We start from the raw sequence: 25,068 nt of genomic DNA, 5'->3' as shown, positions 1-25,068 counted from the left end.
ACTTTGTTCAACCTAGTTATGGAACCTCTCACCACCTTGCTACAAGAATCCAATGTACACTTCCACATGTATGCCGATGACACCCAACTTTATCTCAAACTACAATCACCCAAAGACATCACGCTCTTGAATTCAACGATCAGAAGCACCCAATCCTGGCTGGCCGCTAATCATCTCAAACTCAATGCCCTTAAAACAGAGTTCCTTCTGATCTCACCTCCCGCAAAGATCACTACCGCACAAATGTGGCTTAAACACCTTACGGCACTCAATGTTCAACCCACCATCGTGGACTCCGCAAAATCTTTGGGCATAACACTTGACACCAATCTCAGCATGCAGGAACACATCAACAAAGCAACTAAGGGAGCGAACTACCAAATCAACACCCTTAGGAAACTTAAACCCTTCCTTCCAGCCAAAGACTTCCAAACCGCGGTACAATCACTAGTCATACCTCGAATAGAATACGGCAGCACCGCCCTCTGCGGTCTCCCCCTAGCTACTACGGCACCCATAAGAGCCTCTTTAAACGCCGCAGCGAGACTCATCCCTGGATCAAAAAAACACTCACACATTTCCCCTGACCTCAAATCCCTGAACTGGCTGCCTTTTGAAGCCAGAATACACCTGAATATTGCTTGCTTGACGCACAAGGCTGTCCACCTGAGCTCACCTAGATACCTTGCTCAGAAGCTGACGATTTCTGGAGGCTCCAGAAACACTAGAGGCACAAACAATCTTTTGCTAAAGCCTAAAAGATTCCGCAAGGAAAAAACCTATAAACGCTCTTTCTCAGGAATGGCTCCCAGGATTTGGAACTCACTCCCCCCTGAAAACAGGCTCATACCCTCTACCATACTTTTTAAGAAAGAAGTAAAAGCGATCCTCATGGCTAAATGCACTTGAACTACTACTGGGGATTAACTTCAAAGACTCGATACTGATCTGTACTACTTGTTCGAACCCTTTGCATTTTTGTTTGACTTTGAAATTGACTTACTTGACTGTTTATGATATCACTTAACTGTATTTTTAACACTATTGATGTATCTGTTTATATATGCTCCCCTCCTCTGTGAAGCGCTCTGATATCTGCGAAGATCTTGTTCGCGCTATATAAAACTTTCAAAATAAATCTCGTGGGATCCCATGTAGGGCATTTTTAAGTTTGGAGAGTGCCTTTGTGCATGAAGTGTCAAAACACCTCCTATTAGATTTCCCCCGGTTCTTTAATTCAACCCACAAACTATCCCTGGTAGTAGATGCTATTAAGTTAAAATGTTCAATTATACATTCGCTGTCTGCGTGCTCATCCAGACAGATCTTAAAACTTTCGAGGCATTTCTTCACCAATTTGTGTAGAAATTTCTCTGGGGCTATCTTGCTCCATTTAAGAGTATAGCCATTTTGCCTCCCGAGTACCACGTCAAGGACTGTCTGCCTAGGTGAGCCACCCCGATCTAACTCCTGGAATGGGTTTTCGATCTCTAATATTATCGGCCGGTGATCGCTCAATGGGCAGTCAAGGTTCTTAAATCTTCTCATCTGGCGAGCATATCTATTCACAGATAAAATAAAGTCAATAGTGGTCAATGCTTCCCTACCAGTATACGTCGGGACAAAAGGGGATGATATTTGAGCAATTTCATTTGCGTATCCCAAATCACATGTAAACAATATTTCATTTAAAAGGTCCCCACACACGGAACGCTCAAAATGGATAAGGCTAATGTCTTGTTCTAGCATAAGACCGCAAATGCCTTTTTGGCCCCTCTTACAAAGAGCTCAGTTAAAATACCCCTCCCCGCCCCCCCAAAAAAATTACTACTTCTTTCTTACTAATATCTATTTCATGTTTTAAATCATCACTCAGTGTTTTTATAGTAGTGACAATATCACTGTTCGGGATGGTATTATAAAAATTTATGAAAATGAAACTAACCGCCTTTTTAACATCAATCTTTACCATCTGGTAGAAACTACTTTTTGATAATAGTTGTACTTTATCATACTTAAGCCGGTTAGAAAGATACATAATCAGGCCACCCTTTGCTATCTATTGATAAATGCTTATAGATGGATCTACATGCAGCATTTGCACCATCAGGCAGTTGCTGCCAAAAGGCTAGTACTGGATTTCAATTAGTATTTCAGTTGTCCACTGGCCGGGTGCCCGCTCTGAATGTTCGCTGACGAAACTTAGTTGCTTTTGCGAACATCAACGGGCATCCAGCGAGTTCTGGACGGGTTTGTGACATTCTGCGCCTCGCGTGGCCTAGAGATCAACCTGGGTAAGACCAAGTTTATGATCTTTGGACCCCCGAGGCGCACCCGTCCGGTCCCCACTCTAAATGGGACACCGCTTGAACGAGTGAAAACTTTTGTTTATTTGGGCATCACCCTAAACGAAGACTTCACCTGGGGCCCCCAGGTTGCTAGTTCAACCCTGAGACTTTCGCAGATCACTGGGGGTATTTGCAAGTTCCATAAGTCAACCATCTTCAGACCAGTTTCCCCTGCTCTTGAGATCTATGGGGTCCAGGCAAGACCTGCTGCAACATACGGAGCGGAGCTCTGGGGCCATACGAACACACATAGCCTACTGAAAGTGGAGCAGGCCTTTATGAGGAACTTGGTGGGTCTCCCCCAGAGCACTCCATTCATACCCTTGCGATTGGACATGGAAATCGAGCCCATCACTGAACTACTCTCAGCACGTCCGCTTCTGTACTGGAGAAGGCTCTGGACTGTCCCAGAGCTCGAGGACTACAGAGCGGAATTCTTAATGGTCTGGGCTACCCTAAAAGGCAAGCGTATACCGTGGTTACAGCACATCAAAACTCTTGCCCAACAAATTGACCTCCCCCAATTGTGGGAGTCCCCTGAGGTGAGCTGTGCGGCGGTCCAGAGGAAAGAACTGGTGGCCATTGTGAGACATTTTAACCTAAGTCTACTGTGTAGTGCGACAGTTATGGGAAGGCTTACGAAAGAGTTCTTACAGGTCAAGCTGGCTCCTCAGAGGGAAGAATTCTTAGACCTAATACAGCCACCGCTAGCGAGGAAACTATACACCCAATTAAGGCACAGGGCACTGACTCTCTCTTGGTCAGGGAAAGAGGATGGTTCACATTCTGTTCTTTTGCCCGGCGTATAGCAGTATACGTAGATGCTGGTTGGTACCGTTGTGTAAAAACCTGGGATTAAGCCAATGTGCCCAGGCCTGCAGGATCCTAACCTATGACACCTCTCCCGCCATTGTCTTCTCGGTTTCCCGCTTTTTACATGGAATGTGGTGAAGAAGGACTTCTTTGCTTAACTAACTGTCTTTTTTTTTATTCTTTCTTTACTGTGATGGCCATTTCTTGATAACTTCCAATTTAATAATGTCTTATCTTAAAAACTATTTATATTTTTATTATCTATGTACATATTTTATCTGTGCTTTTATGGTCTTTGACCGAAATAAAGTTATCAAAATGAAATGAGTATTTCAGTCTTGTGCCACAATGTTTTCTGGTCCCGGTACAACAATACTTCACTTACTCTTGGCCTGCAAAATTTGAACAAGAGCAGCTCTGAGTTTGATTGTACAGTTTGTGGTGTGCCTGATTTCAAAAGCTTTTTCGAACAGGTTGGCACCTCTGTGCCTTTCTAGAGCATAGGTATTTATGCTATTGCTGGGCTGCTCCAAATAACAGATAACAGTGACCTATTAGGTAATGGCTACTTCTTAATACATGGCAAACCAAAGAATCAACGCAAACTGCAGATCTCAGATGAAAGCAGCTGGAACATCCGGATGCGAACATGGAATATCACCAGAGAGTGGTGTCAAATCACTTATATTCGCTAGCTTATCCGCCTATATGGTGTACCGGCTTCAGAATTCTATTTATCACATATTACCTTAACTGTACATGTTGTGTAAGTGCTTAAAGTTTTAGTTTTTTTTAACTTTATTTTCAATTTGGTAAAATTAACAATAAGATAATATGAAATGACAATACCGGCATAAGTGTAACACTTGAGGCAAATTAAAAATGTCTGTCCAGTGGCACTATTGACATGAAAGCATCCGCTATTTCTGAATTTTTAGCTAACAGCATGTTGCATTGTGGGCCTTGTTGTTTTGCTTTTAACACTAGTTCTTGGCTCATAATTCAGCATGCAAAGTGCTGCTGGCTAGAATGCCAGCATTGCTAAGATGAGGCAACATCAGTGGAAATACCCGTTCTTTCTACAGAAACAGTGCCATTTTGGTGGCAAAATTGGTGGCGAAGCTTTGGGGCAACAACCTGTATTTAAATTGGATGTTTGAGGATGTGGGAGGACCGAATCTAGCTCCCAGGGCAATCAAATTGTGGACTAACTTCCCCTCCGTCACACAGTTCAATACAGTCCATAGGGCCTTCAAGCTTGCAAAATGTCATCCCTTATCACTGAGCGGCAACCTCTCATGTGGCGAATCCAGTATATTGCTTTATTTTTAAAGGGAATCCTCTCCTCCACGCCTCAAGTGGGTGGCAACTTTGGTTGGGCACATTAATCATATAGATCTATTTAGGGTCTGATGGCACTTTGTTTCCCCTGGATGATGAGTGGGGGCCATGAATGTTCCTAGGTGGAAGGGTGTTGGTGAGGGAAAGACTCCACTGTACCGATGGCCCCCTAACAGCTTGCAGCTGCACTGTTCTAGTCCCCCGGGGATCCCCTGTATGAGGCTACATCAGAAAGGCTATGCTTGGTGTCTGCAGGGGTTGCTCATGAGGGAAGGTGATTGGGCTGTACAGGTTGAGCATTGTGGATAGTTAACCAAAATACTCCACTGCACACCTATAGGTTGTAACTATTATCCAAAATTTCCACAATGCGTGGTTCAATCTGTCATAAATTAATGTCCTTTTATAGAAATCCACAAAGAATCTTGAATCAGGTCCTTTTACTTGTTTTATTTCATTTCCTTACACATGGAAAACAGCAGCAGCCGACGTATGTTTCACCCCCCTAGGCTTTCTCAAGGTTCGGATTTGAAAATAGAGTTAATTTCCATATTTTCAATCGTATATTCGTAAATAAATACCCTCCGTCTTCATCATTCTGAAAGGAATTTGTTTGGTGCAATATCAATTCGACTGGCAGTTGTATCAACTTCTCTTTAAAATACGTGCATCTCCTCTGAGATATGCTTGATGATGTTGCTCTATTCTAGACTCAGTACCTTGATACGTCCTCTCTTCGTCTATCAGTAATCCCAGCTCCTCGTAAACGGCAGCAGCATTGTGGATAGTTGTTACTCTAGTGAGAAGAGCCAGACGTCGCTGAGCTTCATGTTGGCGATTGTCGTGGGCTGTTGCTGTCGACACGAAATGCAGGTCTCACGTTGCTGGTCAATGTCCGCGCACAGAGTAGGTCCTGCTGCAACGTTATGTTAGCCTTTGTTGCTGGTAGGCTATTCTCTGCTTGAAGATCTCTTGTGGTCATGAGGAGTGTAAAACTTCTGTAACGTTACCTCTTGTTCACGAGGTATCTCCACTGATGCCAGCCAAGGGTCAAGGACCTTGGAGTGTAGGGGGTTCACCTTTTGGGGATCAGGCCTCCCTCCAGCAGAGGTCAGCAGCAGGGCTCAAGCAGGACCAGACAGGTCCACAAAGTTCTGGTTAGTTAGTTGCAGGTAAGCCTCCAGAAGCTTTTGGTGTCCCTGAAATTCACACAGGAGGTCCGCCAACTGATCCTTGGAGTCACTTTGGGAAGCCTGAGTTCAAGGCAAGTAGGTACAGCTTTCCTTCTTCAGTTAGTAGGAGAGTCCCTTTTTCTCAGATAGCAGGGCAGTTCTTCTGAATCTTCCACAGGTCCAGTAGTGTTCTGATGAGAGAGTCTAAATATCCCACTTTTATACTTGTGTGTGGAGGATTCCCTTACCTACTCCCAAAACTGGTTCTGGTAAGTTTTGCAGCGTGAATCTTTCTGGATTCACTATGCTGTGCATTATTCAACGGTCTAGTGGTTGGGTCCGGAATCGTAGTCTTTTCTTTTTTTTTTTGTAGCCTAGGTGGGCGTCGATGTCCCACCTTTTGGTGTCCTTCCTGTGACGTCGGTGGGAGCTTTCTGCGGAAGCTCCCACCCTTGGGCGCCATCTTCAGATTCTTTTTTCCGCCGTTGGGTCTGGATTTTTCTGAGAGGGCTCCAGAGTTTTAGAGAAAAGAAGAAGCCAAAAGCCAGTTTTTGGACGAAGAGCATTGTGAAGACGACGAGAGACTACACCATCGAAGGGGACAACGAAGGAGAAGGAGGACTTCGAAGCCCGACGGAGAATGCGCGCTCAGGTGGCCCCCTGAACGCAAGACATGGACAACACTCAGTTTAAATTCTGCCGTAACCGCCAACACAAATATGCGCAGAAGGACCAGCACCCGGTTTGCAACCTCTGCCTACCGGTGGACCACGAGAGCAAGGACTGCAACGCCTGCTCCGCCTTCACACCGAAGGCGCTCCGGTTAGAGAGTGCCAGCGAAGAGCTAACTTTAGCATGCAGGGCAAGGGCCAGCCACTGTCCCTTCGAGACCTGGGGCTCTCGACAGACGAGGGAGACAAAGTCGCTGGAGAAGAAGACGACTACACTGTTGTAGAGATCGATGAGAAGGCTCCTAAAAAGGTATGAGACTCGACGGCCCCTAAAGCCCCGAAAGACTCTCGACAGTCTGAGCCAGACTCTCGAAAACACGAGGTCAAGCCCTCGAAAGCACTGGTGGGAAAGCTTTGGCGTACGCGGCTGCACCCAGGCCCAGCGGATCCTCCGAGAAGGACTCCCAGGCGTCGAAGACCAGCGAACAGCCAAGGTCGTCGAAGAGCGTCCCATAAAGGGAACTTTCGACGCCGAAAGAAAAGGACCCGAAGCTCGTCTCGGCGCCGGAGGCCATCTCAGCGCCGACTTATCCGCCGAAGAGAACGGCAGAACCATTTGACGCAGAACAGGCCGTCCAAATGGAGAAGAAGAAGAGACTGCTCGAAACAGAGATGGAGAACATCCTGCAGCGAAAGAGAGAATTCGACGACAGGATGAAGAGCTTTGTAATTCCGTCGAAACCAACGTCATTGGTCGTCAAGATGGACGAGGAAGAGGAATACGACGTCGAAGGAGCGTCGGAAACCCCAGAAACACTGGAAAATCCAGAAGAGGAAGGGCCCTACTACGAGGAGGAGTCAGATGAGGACCAGAGGACAACACTCGGCTCGGCATCCACGGAGACACAGGACCTGGAGTTGCAGGACCTCGACACAGAGAGTCCAGAGGAAGGCGTCGACACGTATCCGTCGAAGCCCTCGCCGCCTGATGACATTGGAATATACAATGCAGTCATCAGAAACGTAGCAACAGCCTTCGGGGTGAAACTCGACGAGGAAAAGCCTAAGGCGGATTTCCTCCCGGGAACACTGCTACCAACACAAACTAGGAGCCAGTATCTACCCATGCTCGAAAGCATCAAGCCACAGGGGAGAGAGGCTTTCAAGGAGCCTGCAACTTGCAAGTCCGTCACTTCCAGAATGGAGAAGAAGTACAAGTACTCCTCCAAGGAACCGCCCTACATTCAGGGATCGGTCACTGCAGACTCTATCATTGCGTCGACCGCAAGGAAGAGAGCCAATGTGCCAACTACTTCAGGGCCACCCCCAGACAAGGAAAGCAGAAGGATGTACCTGACGGGCAGAAATATTTAGAGGAATGCCGCACTGCACTGGCGCATGGCGAATTCCAACGCTCTGCTGAACAGGCACCAGTACCAAATCCTGGAGGAGCTGGGCCAGTTACTTAAGCACCTCTCACAAGAATACCAATAGAGGGCATCACACCTTGTGGAGGAGGAGAAGAATGTCGCAAATTCTTGCCTCAAAACTGCCTTGGACGGAGCGGACACGTCCAGCAGGCTAATGATTCTGGGCAGCACGGAGAGAAGACAAGCCTTGCTCAGGATCTCAGGCTTCAAGCCGGAGGTGCAACACAACATTCTGAACACCCCGTTCAACGAAGAGACACTGTTTGTGGCACCAGTGGATGAAAAGCTCACCCAACTGAAAAAAGAGAACGAAACTGCAAGATCCATGGGGGCTTTGCAATTCAGAGGAGCAAGGAGGGGCACCCCATCACGTAGACCTAACTGGAGAGGGGGAAACCAGCCAGGCACGTCGCACCAGGCATTTCAGCTTTCCCTCCAGGGCGACACCCAAACACAACAAGGGCAACAGAAGCAACCCTGGCAATACCAGCAAAGGGGCCAGTCCTTTCGCGGGAGGGCGAATGGACGTGTACAGAATAGAAGAGGGGGACAACAGCCCACCTCTAAGTCTCTGTCACGCAACAGGTGCACACCCATGCAAAAACTCCCAGGGTGAAGCACAGCTACAACAACAAGGAGTGAGAAGGACTAAACATCAGCGAGCATGTAACACCGGTGGGGGGAAGAATACAACTTTTCTTCCAGGTGTGGAAGAAAATAACCACAGACAAATGGATACTCAGCATCATTCAGTTCGTTCGGGTACTGCATAGAGTTGGAAAGAACACCACCACACAAAAGACCAAGAAGAAGGGTGCTACCAAAGAAGGAGCTAGAACTACTTCAAAAGGAAGCAAAGGAACTCCTGCAAAAGGAGGCTATTGAAACCAGTACCTTACAGAGAAAGGAACAGGGGAGTGTACTCAACTTACTTCCTGTTCTTCCGGAGACTTCATGGTTACCATAGACCTCAAAGATGCCTACCTCCACATCCCAATGAACAGGGGCCACAAACATCTGCTGAGATTTACCATCAACAAAGATCACTACCAGTTCACGACCCTAGCCTTCAGACTAAAATCCGCCCCAAGGGTTTTCACAAAGTGCCTAGCAGCAGTGGCAGCGCACCTAAGAAGGGAAGGGATCCACGTTTACCCTTACCTGAACGATTGACTAATAAAGGTAAGCACGCACAGCGAGTGACATGCACACTAATGGCCCTTGGATTCTCCATCCACTGGGGGAAATCTTCAGTGAAACCAGAGCAAGTAAAAATCTTCCTGGGAGCACAGATCAACACCTTACAGAACAAGGTGTTCCCCAGCAAAAAGAGAACACTGGCACTGCTGAAGAAGACGTGCCTCTACCAGAAGGGGCGAGCTCTGACAGTGAGGACGGCGAGCAAAATAATGGGTATGATAGCCTCATGCACACATCTAGTGCCAAACGTACGGCTCCACATCAGACCATTCCAGGAATGTCTACAGGACCAATGGTCACAAGCTACAGGTCGTTGGGAAGATCTAGTGGTTGTAACGCACTCAGTGCAAGAAGAGATATCATGGTGGAAAGAGGGGAACATAACAGAAGGGAGGCATCTAACACCACCGACCCCAACGGTGACAATCACCACAGACACATCCCAGAAGGGATGGGGAGCACACATGGCAAAACTCAGAGTGAGGGGTCTGTGGACACCAGCGGATGCGGTCAAACACATCAACTACCTGGAACTGAAGACCGTTTTCCGCGCAATAAAGGCCTTCCAGACAAAGCTGTATCACAAGAGTGTTGATCAAAACATACAACAAACAATTGGGGAACACAATCAGCCCCTCTATCGAAACTAGCACAAGAAATATGGAGATGGGCCATCCCACTCAAAATAGACCTGCTAGCCATACACCTACCAGGGAAGGACAATGTGGAAGCGGACTGGCTCAGCAGACAAACATCGGCATCCCACGAATGGGAGCTCAATGCGCAGGAAACAAGGAAGCTGTTCGGCAGGTGGGGAACACCGTCAATAGACCTGTTTGCAACACGCCAGAATGCAAAATGCCAAAACTTCGCATCCAGGCAACTAGGGGAAGGGTCCCTGGGGAATGCCCTCTGGATAAGCTGGTCGAAGACATTTGCTTACGCTTTTCCGCCGATTCCTCTGATACACAAAGTGCTCAGCATGACCCTGATACTGGTCGCACCCCAATGGGCCAGGCAGACATGGTACTCGCAGATCATGGAGATGAGACAGAGTACACCCCACAAATTCGGGAAAAGAAAAGATATACTCTCCATGCAAAACGGAGAGGTGCTGCACCCAGAACCAGAGAGCCTCAGCCTAGCAGCATGGCTCCTGAAGACATAGAATTCGCACATCTAAAACTACAGGAGAGCACCCTAAGGGTACTACGAGAGGCAAGAAGGCCCAGCACACGAAGGTGCTTGTGGCAAAATGGAAGAGGTTCACACTATGGTGCAGAAAGAAAAAGCTACACAAAAAGATGACAAAGGAATCAACAGTGCTTAAATACCTCACTCACCTGCTCGAAGCAAAATTGAGCTCATCCTTGCTAAGAGTACACTTGGCAGCGATAGTCGTTTACACAAGAGGAGAAACAGGCAAGAGATTCTTTACATCACTGATAGTAAAGAGATTCCTGGAAGGGGCAAATAGGATCGCAACGCCAAAGAGGTTGCCACCACCAGCATGGAACCTTAATTTAGTCCTAACGTAACTCATGAAAGCGCCTTTTGAACCAATTCATAAGGCCCCCCTACAAATGCTAACTATGAAATCAGCATTCTTAGTGGCAATCACCTCGCTGCGCAGGGTGAGCTAACTACAAGCCCTAACGCTACAAGAACCCTACATTAAAATTCACAATGATAGGGTGGTGATGAGAACGGACCCACACTTTATGCCAAAGGTGGTGTCAGGGTTCCACATCAACCAGACGATACAAATTCCAAGTTTCTTCCAGAAACCAGCAACAAGCGCAGAAAGGGCACTGCACACTCTGGACGCCAGAAGGGCAGTCATGCACTGCATAGAAAGAACTAAGGAACACAGGAAAACAAAACCGTTCTTTGTGAACTTCGCAAACAGTTTCATGGGAAAACCAGTAACTAAGGGAACCATTGCATGATGGATCGCGCAAACCATACAATTCTGCCACAAGCAGGCAGGACATGAACTAGCAGAGGGGCCACAAGCCCACTCCACCAGGAAAAAGGGAGCTACGATAGCCTTCCTGGCTAACACACCCATTCAAGACATATGCCTGGCGGCAACATGGGATTCAGTGCACACCTTCACAAAGCACTACTGTGTGGATATACAGATGAACAAGGAAGCACAAGTAGGACAGAAAGTGCTTCAACATATATTCAACAGCCAACGCTCATCTTCAACCCAGCCGCCACAAAAGTAACAAACCGCTACAAAGTCTATGCACAGCATAGTGAATCCAGAAAGATTCACGCTGCAAAACGAATAGTTTCTTACCTGTCGGTGTAGTTTTGCAGCTTAAAGATCTTTCTGGATTCACTAGCGAACCCACCCACCTCCACCAGAAAGATGAGGCTGGAGAAAGCGGTGGTATAAACAAGGGACAATGCTCAAACAGACTACTTAAAAGTCAAAGCGGGTAAATAACTTACTTGAACATTGCCATGGATTCGGAAACAGAACACAAACAAGAGGAAAAAAAAAAGAATCCGAAGATGACGCTCAAGCGTGCCGACTTCACAGGAAGGACACCAAAAGGTGGGACGTCGACGCCCACCTGGGCTACAAAAAAAAAAAAAAAATAAGAAAAGACTAGAATTCCGGACCCAACCACTAGACCGCGGAATAATGCACAGCATAGTGAATCCAGAAAGATCTTCAAACTGCAAAACTACACCGACAGGTAAGAAACTATTCGTTCTTCTCCAGGACCTGATTCCAAACTGCTGCGGGTGACGGAGACAATGGCAGGCCTGGTATCAAGTTCCTTTGTGTGTGCTGCAGGCAGTGCCCCTGAAGTGTAATCAGGGAATGGTACACCTCCTACAAAGCCATCCGGTCAGGAAAACCCTCTTTCCATTCAACTAGGCTTCCTTTAGCTCATTGTCTTGAAGTAATATACAACTCACAACAGCAGAGCCATTCACAGTCATGTGGCCCGTAGCACTGACACACAGGCTCAGTCGGTTTGGGCAGCAGAAGGCCTCCTTTCTAAAAGTGGCATTTTCAGAGTAGTAAATCGTGGCCACTGGAATCATGCAATTCAGCGGTTGCAGCTTTTATCATAATTCTGGATTTATTACAATTGCCACATAATCCATCATCTGCAGCAGATTTGAAAAATATTGTTTCTACCTCTAAGATCAAAAGTTACTAAATTGCAGTAACTTGTTTGCTCGCAGTAGAAGGCCCTTATAAAATATTAAATGGTCATTTTTTATTTGCTTATTTCTTTCTTTAGTTGTTGAACAAGCACATATTAAGAGGTACAATCTTTTCCCAGACAGATTTATGCCACAAAATTTGGATTTTCTGGATGCATAATTGTCAATTCAATTCAAAAACTTTATTCGGTTGCATTATAGCAGCCATTAAAGTGAATCACAAGAAAATAAAGCTGAAGTTAGCACTTATTTTATGTCATAAGTTAATCTAGTGGTACTTTATAGGAGAGGTAGGCATTGCAATAGTGAAAAACAACTTTAGCAGTAAAACTTAAACCCAGACGTTCTGCTTTTTAAATAACAGGAACCGTGCCATGTGAGCCTTTATGGACCACCTTAGGAATAACCTGTAAGAATTAAAAAAGTTCAGGCCTGACAAAAGTTTTACTTTGCCAGACAGTTTACTCTACAGACTGCAGTGAGAGGTCTGAAACCAGTTTTAAAAGACTAATTTAGTGGGTGGCACAATGGATGCTGCAGCCCATAGTAGCACTTAATTTACAGGCCCTACCTACAGGTAGTACCATTTACTAGGGACATGTAAGTAAATTAAGTGTGCCAAGTTAGGCATAAGCCAATTTAACATGTTTTGAGGAGAGAGCGCTAGCACTTTATCCCTGGTTAGCAGGGCAAAAGTGCAGAGTTATATTGCTCACAAAAACGAGTTCAGCAAAGTAAGACAGCGAAGGAAAATGTTGAGCAAAATACCACTCCAAGGATGTTGAGTGTAACATACTGTTTCCAAACAAAAAGGCCAAGATCCTGGATTATCTTTACAGAAATGCAGCTCTATATAAAGGCAACTCTAGAGAATTACTAGCTCAATGCTGAGACTGAACAAAACATGTGAATCTCTGGAAATTACCAGCAATGCAGTACTTAACTTGCATATTCTTCTCACAGCTGTAGCATATTTTTGTTTTTGTTCCCTTTTTAAGGATTGGATGGAGTTGTGGGTGGATGATGCTTTCTGGAGGTTTCTATTCTCTACTATTCTACTTGTTATCATGATTCTGTGGAGACCATCTGCAAATAATCAAAGGTAAATTGCATACAGCTGCGTGGTTGAAGAACTGTTGTGTTCATTGATTTATGTTTATCAATTATAAAATAGGTCAGCTGAATATTGATGTGGCCCTCGCAGCACTAATGTGTAATAACTGTGTGTTCTGTGCAGTCTCCCATGCTTAAGTGACTGCCTTCAGAACTGTATTTAGTAACCTAAAAAAAATAGAAACATGGACGATTTTTGTTGCCCAAGTTGAATCTCACAATCCTCCATTACTCTTCTGTATCTTTGGGTTACCATTAACAGCCTGAGATATGTTCTCCTGAACGTTGTCAATTCTAACTTTAGTCCGCATCTGTTTGAAAACTGGTTTGTTTGATAATTAATGCATTTCATGAAGCTTTATTCCATTCATATTATACAAATGACAATAAAAGCATACAGGCAAAAACATATAATTAGGTGGCGGTATACAGGTAAAAACGAGATACAGAATTTAAAATATCATACTTTTCCTGAAATGAATAGATTTACATAGAAAAGTAGCAGTTAAAAACATTTATCAGGAGAATTCACATTATAAATCAGCTTCATAGCCTCATCAACATTATAGATACCATATTTTATAAACATTGGTTTCAGGTAGGCCACCCTAAAATTCATGAAAAGGGTACAGATTAACATAAAGTGCAATGTGCTTTCTTTGAAAGACCATCACATGGATAAGGACCAACAGGGTGCTTCTTAAGATGGGGAAAAGCCACCAAATGATGAGCCAGTCCAAATCTAAGTCTCGGAAGAACAAACCTGTAGGCTGGGCTGGTTACCTGGCTCAAGTATAGTTGAAAACCTTCATAATCAATGTATTTGTTATAGAGGTTAAGTGTAGTCAGGTGGCCATTAGTAACTAAACGCTTTTGGGCTCTATACAACATTAATTAGTTTTTCATCTCCTGCTTAGAGAGATCTCTTGCAGCGTAGGGGTCCACTGTTATTTTAACCTCATCCTTGCGATGGATATTTTTCTCCTGTGCTGGGCCCCCATTCCACCTACAGGCACATAGGGGTATTGCACGTAAATCTTCCGGATCCTGTCTGACGCCTGTAGATATTCTAAGGTACGGAATCTGGCTAGAAATCTCTATCAGATAATTGCCCAACACTCTGCTGCATTTTCTGGGTAAAAATGTGAATGATGCAAAAAAAGTCCAATGAATGTAGAATGCTGCTGAAAGTTCATATGACTATATTATGTATAGAATTTTAGTTGACATTGCTAATACTAGACCTAAAGAGATCATTTTAGGTATGAGTATGGACAGATTTTATTGCAAAGCTGAAACTTGTTTGCCATTTCAGATTTTTTTATTTAGCTTGGTTGTGTCTTATTTCTACTAGTCACTTGGTAGCTGGTTTAACCACAATGCTGCTGTGGTTATTTTTCCCCTGTGCTGGAAATTGCCATTTGCTGGTGTCATGACGAGCTCAGCTCGTCATCAGCACAGCTCAACTGTGCCTTATGACGAGCTGAGCTCGTCATGAGCATGGAAGGGGTTAATTTCTGAAAGGTTTGGTTAATTAAATCATTATCTAACCAGGTTATATGAGCGTACGGTGCGCACAACTTGTGGCAGAATGTATTTTATTGGGCTCCGCAGGTAGTCCTGCTGACTTCTACCAGATTGCCATTTGGGCATCTATCCTCCCTTTCCAAGGCATAACTGTTCGGGTTCAAGTTGTGATATTCAATATGGATTAACCTTATCCGAATCTTATCAGTATCTCGTTGATATGTTTTTTCTGAGGGACATCTACGTGCGTAATGTCCGTTCCCCTACTGTTCCAACAACCCCAAAGCCTTCTGAGGATTGTTGTAACATTTTTCTAGATCACTACACTATCTTTTCGAGACGTCTTTAGTAAAGTGCAGTTAAGTGAAAATGTTGTAATGGTGAACTGCCGACCCACCATGGGCCAGAGCTTACTGGGCCCACTAATATAGCTCGCCTGGAGCTACAAGGGGTTCTCTGTACCCGTGTCTCCCCATCCGCTTCCTCTCTTCTCTTATCCTTCCCTTGTGCGGTCATGTTGCCTTATTCCATCATTCTGTTTTGCCGATCTCTAATTCTTCCAATCTACTGCATCCTGTTTTGTGATTTATTTTAGCCCCCTCCTCTTTTACCCTTTACCCTCCCAGTCTCTTCTTTCCTTTGTTGTCGGTTTTCTCTTTCTCCCTACACTACTCTTTTTTTTCTTCAGTTCCATGTGGCTCTGGTCCCCTTCCAACATTCTCTATTCCCTTAATCATTGATTGCATTATACATGGAAGACAAACTGCTTTCTCCCGTATATGTCCTTTTTCAAAAGCTGTCAAATTATCTTTCTTCTTTTTAAATTAATTATGCTTAATTCCTAATGATTGAGGTATTGCACAACTGTTTGTTCTTTTTACTTTCTGGAACATGGCTTTTGCATAAGTTGGGAGTGTAAATAATGGCATTCACCAGATTTGCCCTAATATCTCCGTCAGCTTTGCAAAATTTCAAGTTGGTCGGACCTGTTTTTGTCAGGAAAGAATAGCATCCCTAGGCTCTTCGTCATGGTGTCATTTTTTTTTTTTAGGCTTTCTAGACCGTATTGTGCTAAGGGCGATAATGCATCTGAAAAAAACATTAACAAACAGACAGCATTTAAGACCTTTCATTGGGTAACATTTTCTGCTGCTATAGTGTGTTATCTTCAGGTCTCTGCTTTGAATCACTGCCAGTGCTGACTGGCTATTCATCCGTTGAGGCCAATAAATTGAGTACCATTTAATCCATTAACAATATCGTTTATTATGTATAGCGCTTCAAAACAGTAAGTCAATCCGCTGTAAGTGCTCCAAAACAACACATATTTGTATTTATTTGAGCGTTTACATTAACTTGCTAACCCACTTGACCAGCACCTTTGCCACCTTAACAGCAGCATACCAAGAGGGGCCGGGAAATAGCCTTTGTAGTAAATGCCAGGCATACATTAGTAGTACATTGTAGTACATCCTAGCATGCATGAACATCCATTTGACAACTGTTATTTTACCGTTTCATGATGTGTAAACTTAATGTTGCATATAAAAAAAAAACACACACACACACAAAAAACTTGAAAATAAATAAAACTGAAGTTGTCAGATAAGCTCTTTTGAAACGGCAGGCAGCAGAGATGGATTGATACATGGAAAGCTGTGCTTTATAGTATAAATGCCTCATTGTCAGGAGTCCAGAGAGAGTTCAAAAACAGTGAATTACAGAAAACTGTAGACATAGTACCCAGGTTCACTGTTATACCCCACTTTTAGATTTCGACTTAATTTCACTTGTTATTTATCATGTCCTTTGTGTGTCCTGCGGTCATTGTAACATGTAGGTGACACTTTAATGCTGCAGTAACATAAATCAAGGTGTTTGATCAGTTGAGCGTGATCGGCATTTTTTCAGTTGTGCAAACTTATACCTAACTTTTCTGTCTATATATTGCCATTTTTCCATAGGTATGCCTTCACCCCTTTGATTGATGATTCGGATGATGAAGTGGAAGAATTCTCGGTCTCTGAAAATTTAGGTAATCGTATTCAAGAATGAATTTAGGAATTAATAATACTCCTTAGGCTTTTTCACCGTATTATAGTGAACTATTAACGCATGTTGTACGCTTACTTGCTGACTTAAAGGAATCCCATTTTAGACTGTTGTAGGTTCTCTTTCAGCTCCAGTCCAGTTATTTCAAATGGTTCATGCACGCCATTGCAGTGTAATTCGCTAGTGTGCACCTTGCGACAGACCTTATCACTATTGCGTGTTTTCCATTCTAATGGTCTAACTCTTCCATATGTAACTGTTTATTTTAAACCCCATGTTTGTGAGGTTTCACGTTCTTTGAGTAATCTGGGATGGGGACCACGAGTTCCGTATGAGTATGGCCAGATGCACCTAAACATAAGGATAAATGTGCTTGCACTCTTATATGCATGCATGCTGGCACACTAATATACATACAGTGATGAACACAAAACCCATTTTCCCGTGTATATTTATATACATTGGGCTGCCTTATGTTACCTGATGGGCCAGAGAAAAAACAATTCTTCCAGATAAGCCTCCAGTCAATGATATTGTTTTAGAGTGCGAAATTCTCTGCCTGATGTAAATCTAGACGTGTCCGGGATTCCTGAAGACTCTAGGTTGTCCATCTCACCCACTGATCTGTTGAAGCTCAAGTATGGCAGAACAGAAATGTCCTCTTTGGAGACATATCTTTAAAAAAATTAAAAAGATGTTCTTGAGGTCTCTGAGACGAAAATTGGTATCAGCCACCACCTGAAAACATATAGAGTGGGAGGTATGCAATAGTAGACAGGTTTGCTACCTCTGGCTACAGTGTAAGGTTCTTTCCTAAAGAAGAAAAGGACTGCGAGGATAAGATTTCATGTGCTAAAATATTGGAAAGATGCACAAATTGTGTACATCTGGGGGCAGATCCCTCATGCAACTTGCACACTTGGGCAAACTGGGTAAATAGATGTCGGGGCCAACACACTCCACAAACATGTATTTGTTTTACAAAAGATATTGCTGCAAGACTTTTGGCAGATTTCTATGCATTAGACCAGGGAAGTAAAGTGCTTCGGGGTCCTCTGCGTATTCTAAGAGATGACAGAATAAAAACAGTGTTTTTCTTATATTGCACCACTCTCCATATGCCACACTGTTAGTTTCCACGCAACTTTTGAGAATATTTTGGTTATACCTATATTTCACTCACAAGCACCTGTGTGAAGAAGGCAGACCTCAAATGTCATCTGGGAAATTGCATGCAACAATCTCTACCTTTTTATTTATTTTAATATTCGTGAAGCGTAATGTACCCCAAAGCTCTCTTGGTGCTCTAAAGCAGTAAAATCACCACATACAGCAATACTGTTAGACAACTAAAAAATGAAAAAACAATGTTTTCGATAATTTTCTACATTAAGACAAAATCCTAAACTTACTACCATTTTCGTATTCACAGAAGGCACTTACTCATTTTGGTATTCACAGAAGACACTTACTCATTTTGGTATTCACAGAAGACACTTACTCATTTCGGTATTCACAGAAGTTAGGAGTGCTAACTTTAGGACTCCTAAATGCATTCTGTGAATACCGAAAGTCCTAAAGTTAGGATTTTTCTCAGTTTAGGAGTAGTAAAGTTAGGACTCCTAAATGCCTTCTGTGAATACTGAAAGTCTTAAAATTAGGATTTTTCTCAGTTTAGTGGTGGTAAAGTTGAGAAAAATCCTAATTTTAAGACTTTGGGTATTCACAGAAGGCATTTAGGAGTCCTAAAGCTAGGACTACTAACTTCTGTGAATACCAAAATGGTAGTAAGTTTAGGATTTTGTCTTAAGTTAGTTCTGTGAATCGGGCCCTCAGAGAGTGCTTATACTTCGCACACCTCCTTTGGCAAGTGGAATTTTAAGTCTTAGATATTATAGGTGCAGTAATGCCATTAAGATTATTTGGTTCTGGGAGTTAGTCATCACGAACTCCACACCCCCATAATGGCTTTACTGAAAACTGGGACGTTTGGTATCAAACACTTCAGCACATTAAACGCACACTGATGCCAGTGTGGTATTTATGAAAAATGCACTCAGAGGGCATCTTAGAGACGCCCCCAGAAAAACGACCTAACACTAGTGTCCAGGCTGAGTGGCAGCTTGCCAGCTGCCACCAGCAGACATGTTTCTGGACCCCTGGGTTGAGAGTCTGCTGCTCTCGGGGGTCTGAAACAATGCACATCCTGGGATGAAGTGCAACGCCTCCTCCCCCAGGATGGGCAGGGTCCACTAAGGGGAAGCTTCAAAAGCTTGCTGCCTTTGTGAGCTTCCCCAGGCTTTTGCTGGCCCTCACTGGTTCTGACCCCCACTGTGGGTTGGAGTATCGGCAGGAAAACCAAGTGAAGAAGGGAGGTATGCCCACCTTTGCCAACCCCATCCCTCAGGTGGGGGAGGCGAGGTTAAGCTCAACTCTCAGTCCCTGCCATCTTGCAGGGGGGGTGGGGGGCAGCCAACCAGAGAGAGGCATATGTCCCCTCCCACTGTAGGGTGGCATAATAGGGGGGTGTACCCACCCCAAGGAAGGGGCCCATTGGTCTCCACTTTTAATTACTTATAAAGTCCCTACTACATTTAGTGTTTAAGGGCAGCCCTGAACCTTGCCTCCTCAGACAAGAATCGAAGGGCTAAAGAATCAGTGCTGAAACTAAGAAGATGAGGACGCCCACTGACTTGGCCCCAACCCTACTAGCCTGTCCCCACCTCAAACCTGTTCCAGCGAAATCCCGGTGTGTTCTACAGCCAGCAACCTTGAGCACCCGGAGGACATGCCCTGCCTTCCAAACCAACAACTTTGTCTCTTGTGAGAACCGGATTTGCTCACCAACAGACTCTGGCCCCAGCCAAAAGCATGAGTCTGCACTCGACGCCTACAGTCCGAGTAGCCCAACACCACGAGGAGGTCTCCCTGGCGATTCTGACCTGAGATCTGGTGATCTCTGAACAGCCTCAAACGTCCAAGCGAAGCCTGCAGCCTCTTTCTGGGGGATCGCCCCAACCGCGAACTGAGCTGGTAAGAAAAACCAGATGCCTAAAGACACCCCTGCTCCTGACGTCCCACGGCCTTTGGTGGCCTAACGGAAGGTGTCCCAGCATCCCTAGGCATCATAACGTACCTAAAAAAAACAATGGTCACCTCCAGAATATCTTCGTCCCCAAGCCTGCAGTCTTTGTTGCAACAAGAGAATCTCTCTTGAAAACAGGGCACCCAGTGCCAAAATAGCACCCTGCACGCAGCTGCGGGTGTACTTTGGGTGTTAACTCGGATACCTCTTTCCCCTGAGCCTATCACCAGGAGCTTTGTTTCCTCAACCTTGTAGCCTGCTTGTGAGCAGCCACCAACCGGAGGCCCCCTAGCCCCCATTGGATAACAGTGGGCTTCAGCACCCTGCACCCGTCCGCCTTAGTACCGCTGAGGGTGTTTTGTGAGTGCATTCTTGACCCTGGGGGAACCCTGGTTCGAACTCTAGAATATCAACCCCCTCAACCAAGTACTTACCTGTTAACCGATAACCACAGGTTCTCCAGAGTAATACATTGTTTTTCCTTGAAAATTGTTGTGTGGAGTTGGTTTTGTATGAGAACTTGAAAAACTGCAAAACATGTGAGAACTTCTTTTGTCTAGGAGATGTCCCAGTGTGATAACTAGGCATATCACTCTCAGTAAAAAATGAATCCAGAAGTAATCTGAAAAGTAATCGAACAGTAATTTTCACTGTATTGAAAATATTAACAAACCTGTAACAAAGACATTTTCATTCAGCTTGCTTTTATTGTTCAACCTGCCTTGAAACGTTCTATTTACACTTACCTGTTCCAGGCTTGCTTGGTTCTAGAAAATAAATATAACTGAATAATATTTCTGATACAAACAAATTGGTCTGAGTTCAGTCTTTGAGTGTGTGACATCATTTGCTGCCTGAGTGTGTACAACAAATGCTTAACACTACTCTCTGATAAAGCCTTACTGCTCGCCCACACTACCACAAATACTGGACTCTGTATACACTATAACTCATTTTGGTATAGTATACACAGAGCCTGCTTCCTTCACCCAGCGCATGTATACATTGAAGTTTAGAAAACCTAAGGACAAATAGAAACTTTGTTCACAGGTATAAGACTTCTTGGAGTTAAATGTTGGATCTGTAATCTCCCAACAGAGTCATTGTGACTCTGAAAAGGCTTATGTTAGGGGCTTGATCATGGAAGATGCAGCAATACAGTGTCAACCTCTCCGCGATACAAAAGACAAATTGGAGCAGGGAATAGGTGCCCTACAGCATGCATATAGACTCTCCGACTTGGATGATCGACGTAGTCTTCTCACAAAGAAATAGTAGAAAAAGTATGATCTTGTTACTATTTACTCTACATTGGCAGAAAGCACTATTAAGCATTAAGAGCCACAACTATGGGGGGTGGGGGTGAAAAGGCAGGCCGATTACTTACCCTACAGCTGAAAGAAGAGTTAAGGCGCTTCTGCCACACCAGCATTACATGACTTTACCAGCCGGCTACTGTATCACCCCCTAGATATTACCAAGAAATGATCCGTCTATTACATTCCGTTATATACATCGGAGCAACCAGAACATACTCAGGCCGAGGAAACTTTTGTGTCTGACGTATTATTGCCACATCTTAGTACGACTGTGAGAGATTACCTGGAAGAAGACATTACAGATGATTAGGTCCCGGAAGCCATTAAATAGATGTCAATTGGGGAAGCCCCTGGAGAAGGTGGCTTCCCGTTGGACTTTAAAAAAAGTACAGCTGACACAACGGTACCTCTTTTAACAAAGGTCTGTTGGGAGGTTGCAGACAAATTCACCAAGGAACTTCAATCCTTGATCCAAAACCAGTAAAAGACTCACTACAACTCTAAAGTTACAGACCTATATCCCTGCTGATTAGTGACATTAAGATCTGGGCTAAGGTGCTCGCCATTAAGATATGTAGGGCAATCCCCTTCGTATTCACATAAATAAAGTAAGCTCTGTTCCTGGAAGATCTTCAAGAAATCATTTGCAACCTCTGCTCCATCTCTTGTGGCAGTTCTGTAAAGAAAATGATGAACGGGTAACCTTCCCCCCTCAATGTATAGAAAGCCTTTGATCTGATATCTGTTTAAGTCATGACCAAAATGGGTTTTGGACCCAAATTTCTAAACATGGTACAGCCTTAAACTTGGCATCATTGGCACTGATCGTCTGCAAGGGTTTCCTCTGTGACAATCTGAATATTGGCAGGGGTATGAGACAGGTCTGCCCTTTGTCCCCACTTTTTTTTCAGGTTGCACTTGAGCCCCTAGCAACACAAATCTGGAGCCATCGGGGAATTAAAGCCATTGCCTCTCCAGCTGGTAATATGAAGTTCATGATTTATTGCAGATGACCTCTTAGTGATGCTGTCAGAGCCAGGTATATCCATCCCCAAGCTGATAACTGCTGTCATAACTGCTGGTTCTGTATCTGGCGTCCTCTTCAAATGGATGCTGCACAAACTTTAACATCTGAGGATTCTGGTTAGCTCGGATTCTCGGCGTATTGTGATTGGCAACCTTGCAGCCCTGATCGATCAGATGCATGGGAATTTATAAAATGCAAGCACCTACACCTTTTTTTCTGGAGCCAATTTCAAACCATCAATATGTCAGTGGCTCCACACTTCGATTATGTGTTTGGCATGATACCTCTATTGATTCTGCGTATAACCCTGCAAAAAATATATAAAGATATCAAAGTCTATGTCTTTGACCTGGATAGACCTCTACTAGCTATATCTAAACTGTGTGCTGACTCTGATTTAGGCGGCATTCGCTTTCCTAATATTGAATGCTACCATACAGCTCACCAGTTGTTGCAAACTACCTGCTATGTTCAAAAGGACCTATAAACCCCGGACTGCGCTGTTAAAGGAATTACGATCTAGAATGAGGCCGTAGGCACACAAGAGTTGATAAATAGCTCAGAGGATCTCAAGACCTCAACAATCCAGGGCTATAACACCACATACATGTTTGGAAATTGACCCTATTAACACTGCAACAAGATGGACTCTTACATCCCTCGGCCCAACTCTGGCACAACTCTGCTATTCAGATTGACGATTCACTCATTTTCTAGAACCTATGGGCATCCAAGCGTTTCCAGCAAATTGGTCATCTCTTTCAGGGGGGCACACTTTGAAATACTTTCATGACTTACAAGTTGAATATCACCTTCCATGTACCCAGTTCCAGAAGTACAGACGTTGTCTCTGGAAGTTGTCTTCGGAGTACTCTTGCCAATGTCCATTTAGGTCCACCCGAACCTTCCTCATAGCATGATTTCTTGACAAAATGGGGTTACTACAAAAAGCTAATTTATGACTTACACTCTCTTATATTCGGCAAGCTTTCCTCTAAAACAACCAAAAGGCTCTTACGCAGGATCTGGTCAACCAATTGTCAAATAGACTTCAAAAAAGAGGTATGGTCGGAGTTCTTACTGGTCCACAGGAGGAACTTGAGAGAAGTATGTCTGCATGACAGTCGTTGGTCACCCTTTAAATTGTACTGAAATCTCACACCATCTACGCACTGCTAGCTCTGTGGCAAGATGGAAGGAGATATGTTGCATATTATTTGGTCAAGCCGTTTCTCATCATTTGATCAGAGCACTTTAGTGGTGAGGAGAGCCTGGCAACCTCTGAAGCAGCAATTTATCCATCCTGAATGACTGCTGAAGATAATTCTAACCTTTTCCTCTGTAATATTACCTGTTTATATGCTCACTGCAAAGGAAAATGCAGCAGCAATCTATAGGAAAAAAAAACATGATAATAAACTTAAAAAAATAGTGACAGGTCTTTATATGCTAATTTTGATCAATGATTCCGTAGCAAGCATTCCACTAACAATAGGCGGTATTGTTAGTTCAAAGACTGTGTGTAACAAGTTTACATCACATTGGTTTTGGGCTTGAGCAAGGAATTGGAGTGTCATTGGGTCACCAAGCCGTGGATAATTTGAGAGTAGAATATTCTGAGTAGGATGTGGACAACTAATAACATGTAGTACCTGAACCCCTATATGCGGGTGAGTTGTTTACCAGCTAAGATATAAGAATGGGAACCTGTTTGATTTGCAGAACAGTTGGTTGAGAAGATAATCTGTTAACCCCTTCGATGCTGATGACGAGCTCAGCTCGTCCTCAGCCACGGGGGCGTGTGCGGATGACGAGCTGAGCTCGTCATCTAACGCAGCTTTTTGAAAAAAGCCGCGTAGCGTAAAAAGTACCGCCGCAGCGATGCGGTTAACAGTGGATGCCGTTAACCGTGGGTGATTTGATGGTACTTCATGTTCTTCTGTTTGCAGCTCAGCTGCAGGCAGGAAGCAGCTTGCCTGAACATCGACAGTAGAAAACTGCATCACATCATAAAACTCAGGAAATCTCTACACTGTTGCCTATTAAAGAGGGGCTCCTTTTGCAGCTAAGCTGCCTAGTATTTAGATGTTTATACAGTCTTTGCCTACTCCACGTAAGGGTATCCATGTGTATGCTGCCTCCATAAACCTCAGTAGTGTTCATTTTCATCTCAATGACAAGTTGCTCTCTAAAGGTAGGAGAATGTTTTAATACCAAGATTTCATCTATTGAAACTTGCTCTTTCTGCATTAGATAGACTCTCCGACATCCTTCAGAAACTTCCTAGACACCTACTGTACTACAAATCACTAGAACAGCTAGATGGTAGTAAGACCCTTGCAATAATACCCTAACCAGGTAGTGTGCATGCTGGAAAATGTGAGTTGCCATCCTGTTATAAAGTAAGCTGCGCTAGTATAAGGGAGAAGAATGATTCTGCGGATAGTTACTATTATCTTTCACAGGTGGAAATTATCAATTTGCTGTATTGTTTGTCTTGAGATTCAGTACTATTTGTTCATTGCCATTTAATGGAACAAAGTAGTTTCAGGTTGTATTGTAATTTCAAAATGTAATAATCAATGAAGTCTGATAACGCTTACTACAAATATCTTTGATTGCACTATTCGTTGAGCAGAATGTTCTTATTGCGTTTCTAAATGTGCTTTTTCTTTACAGCTGAAGGAATAAAGTTAAGATCATCAAAAGCAGAGTCCAATGGCACAAAACACTCCTCTAACAATGCAGTAAGTACTGCACATTGTGCATTTTTGA

General features: G+C 44.0%; 1 protein-coding gene across 1 annotated transcript in view; it reads left to right on the top strand.

The window, feature by feature from the left end:
* Positions 1-25,068, top strand: part of TMEM87B (transmembrane protein 87B) — a 317,565-nt gene that overhangs the window by 263,378 nt on the left and 29,119 nt on the right. The window contains exons 16-18 of the mRNA XM_086927209.1: positions 13,169-13,272; positions 16,775-16,845; positions 24,973-25,040. Coding sequence (XP_086783335.1) covers positions 13,169-13,272; positions 16,775-16,845; positions 24,973-25,040 — 243 coding nt within the window. The remainder of the gene's footprint in view (positions 1-13,168; positions 13,273-16,774; positions 16,846-24,972; positions 25,041-25,068) is intronic.

Source organism: Lissotriton vulgaris, chromosome 6, assembly GCF_964263255.1.
Source record: "Lissotriton vulgaris chromosome 6, aLisVul1.2, whole genome shotgun sequence".
Lineage (NCBI taxonomy): Eukaryota > Metazoa > Chordata > Amphibia > Caudata > Salamandridae > Lissotriton > Lissotriton vulgaris.
Note: the sequence above shows the minus strand (reverse complement) of the source record. Positions and strands in the feature narration are given on the sequence as shown.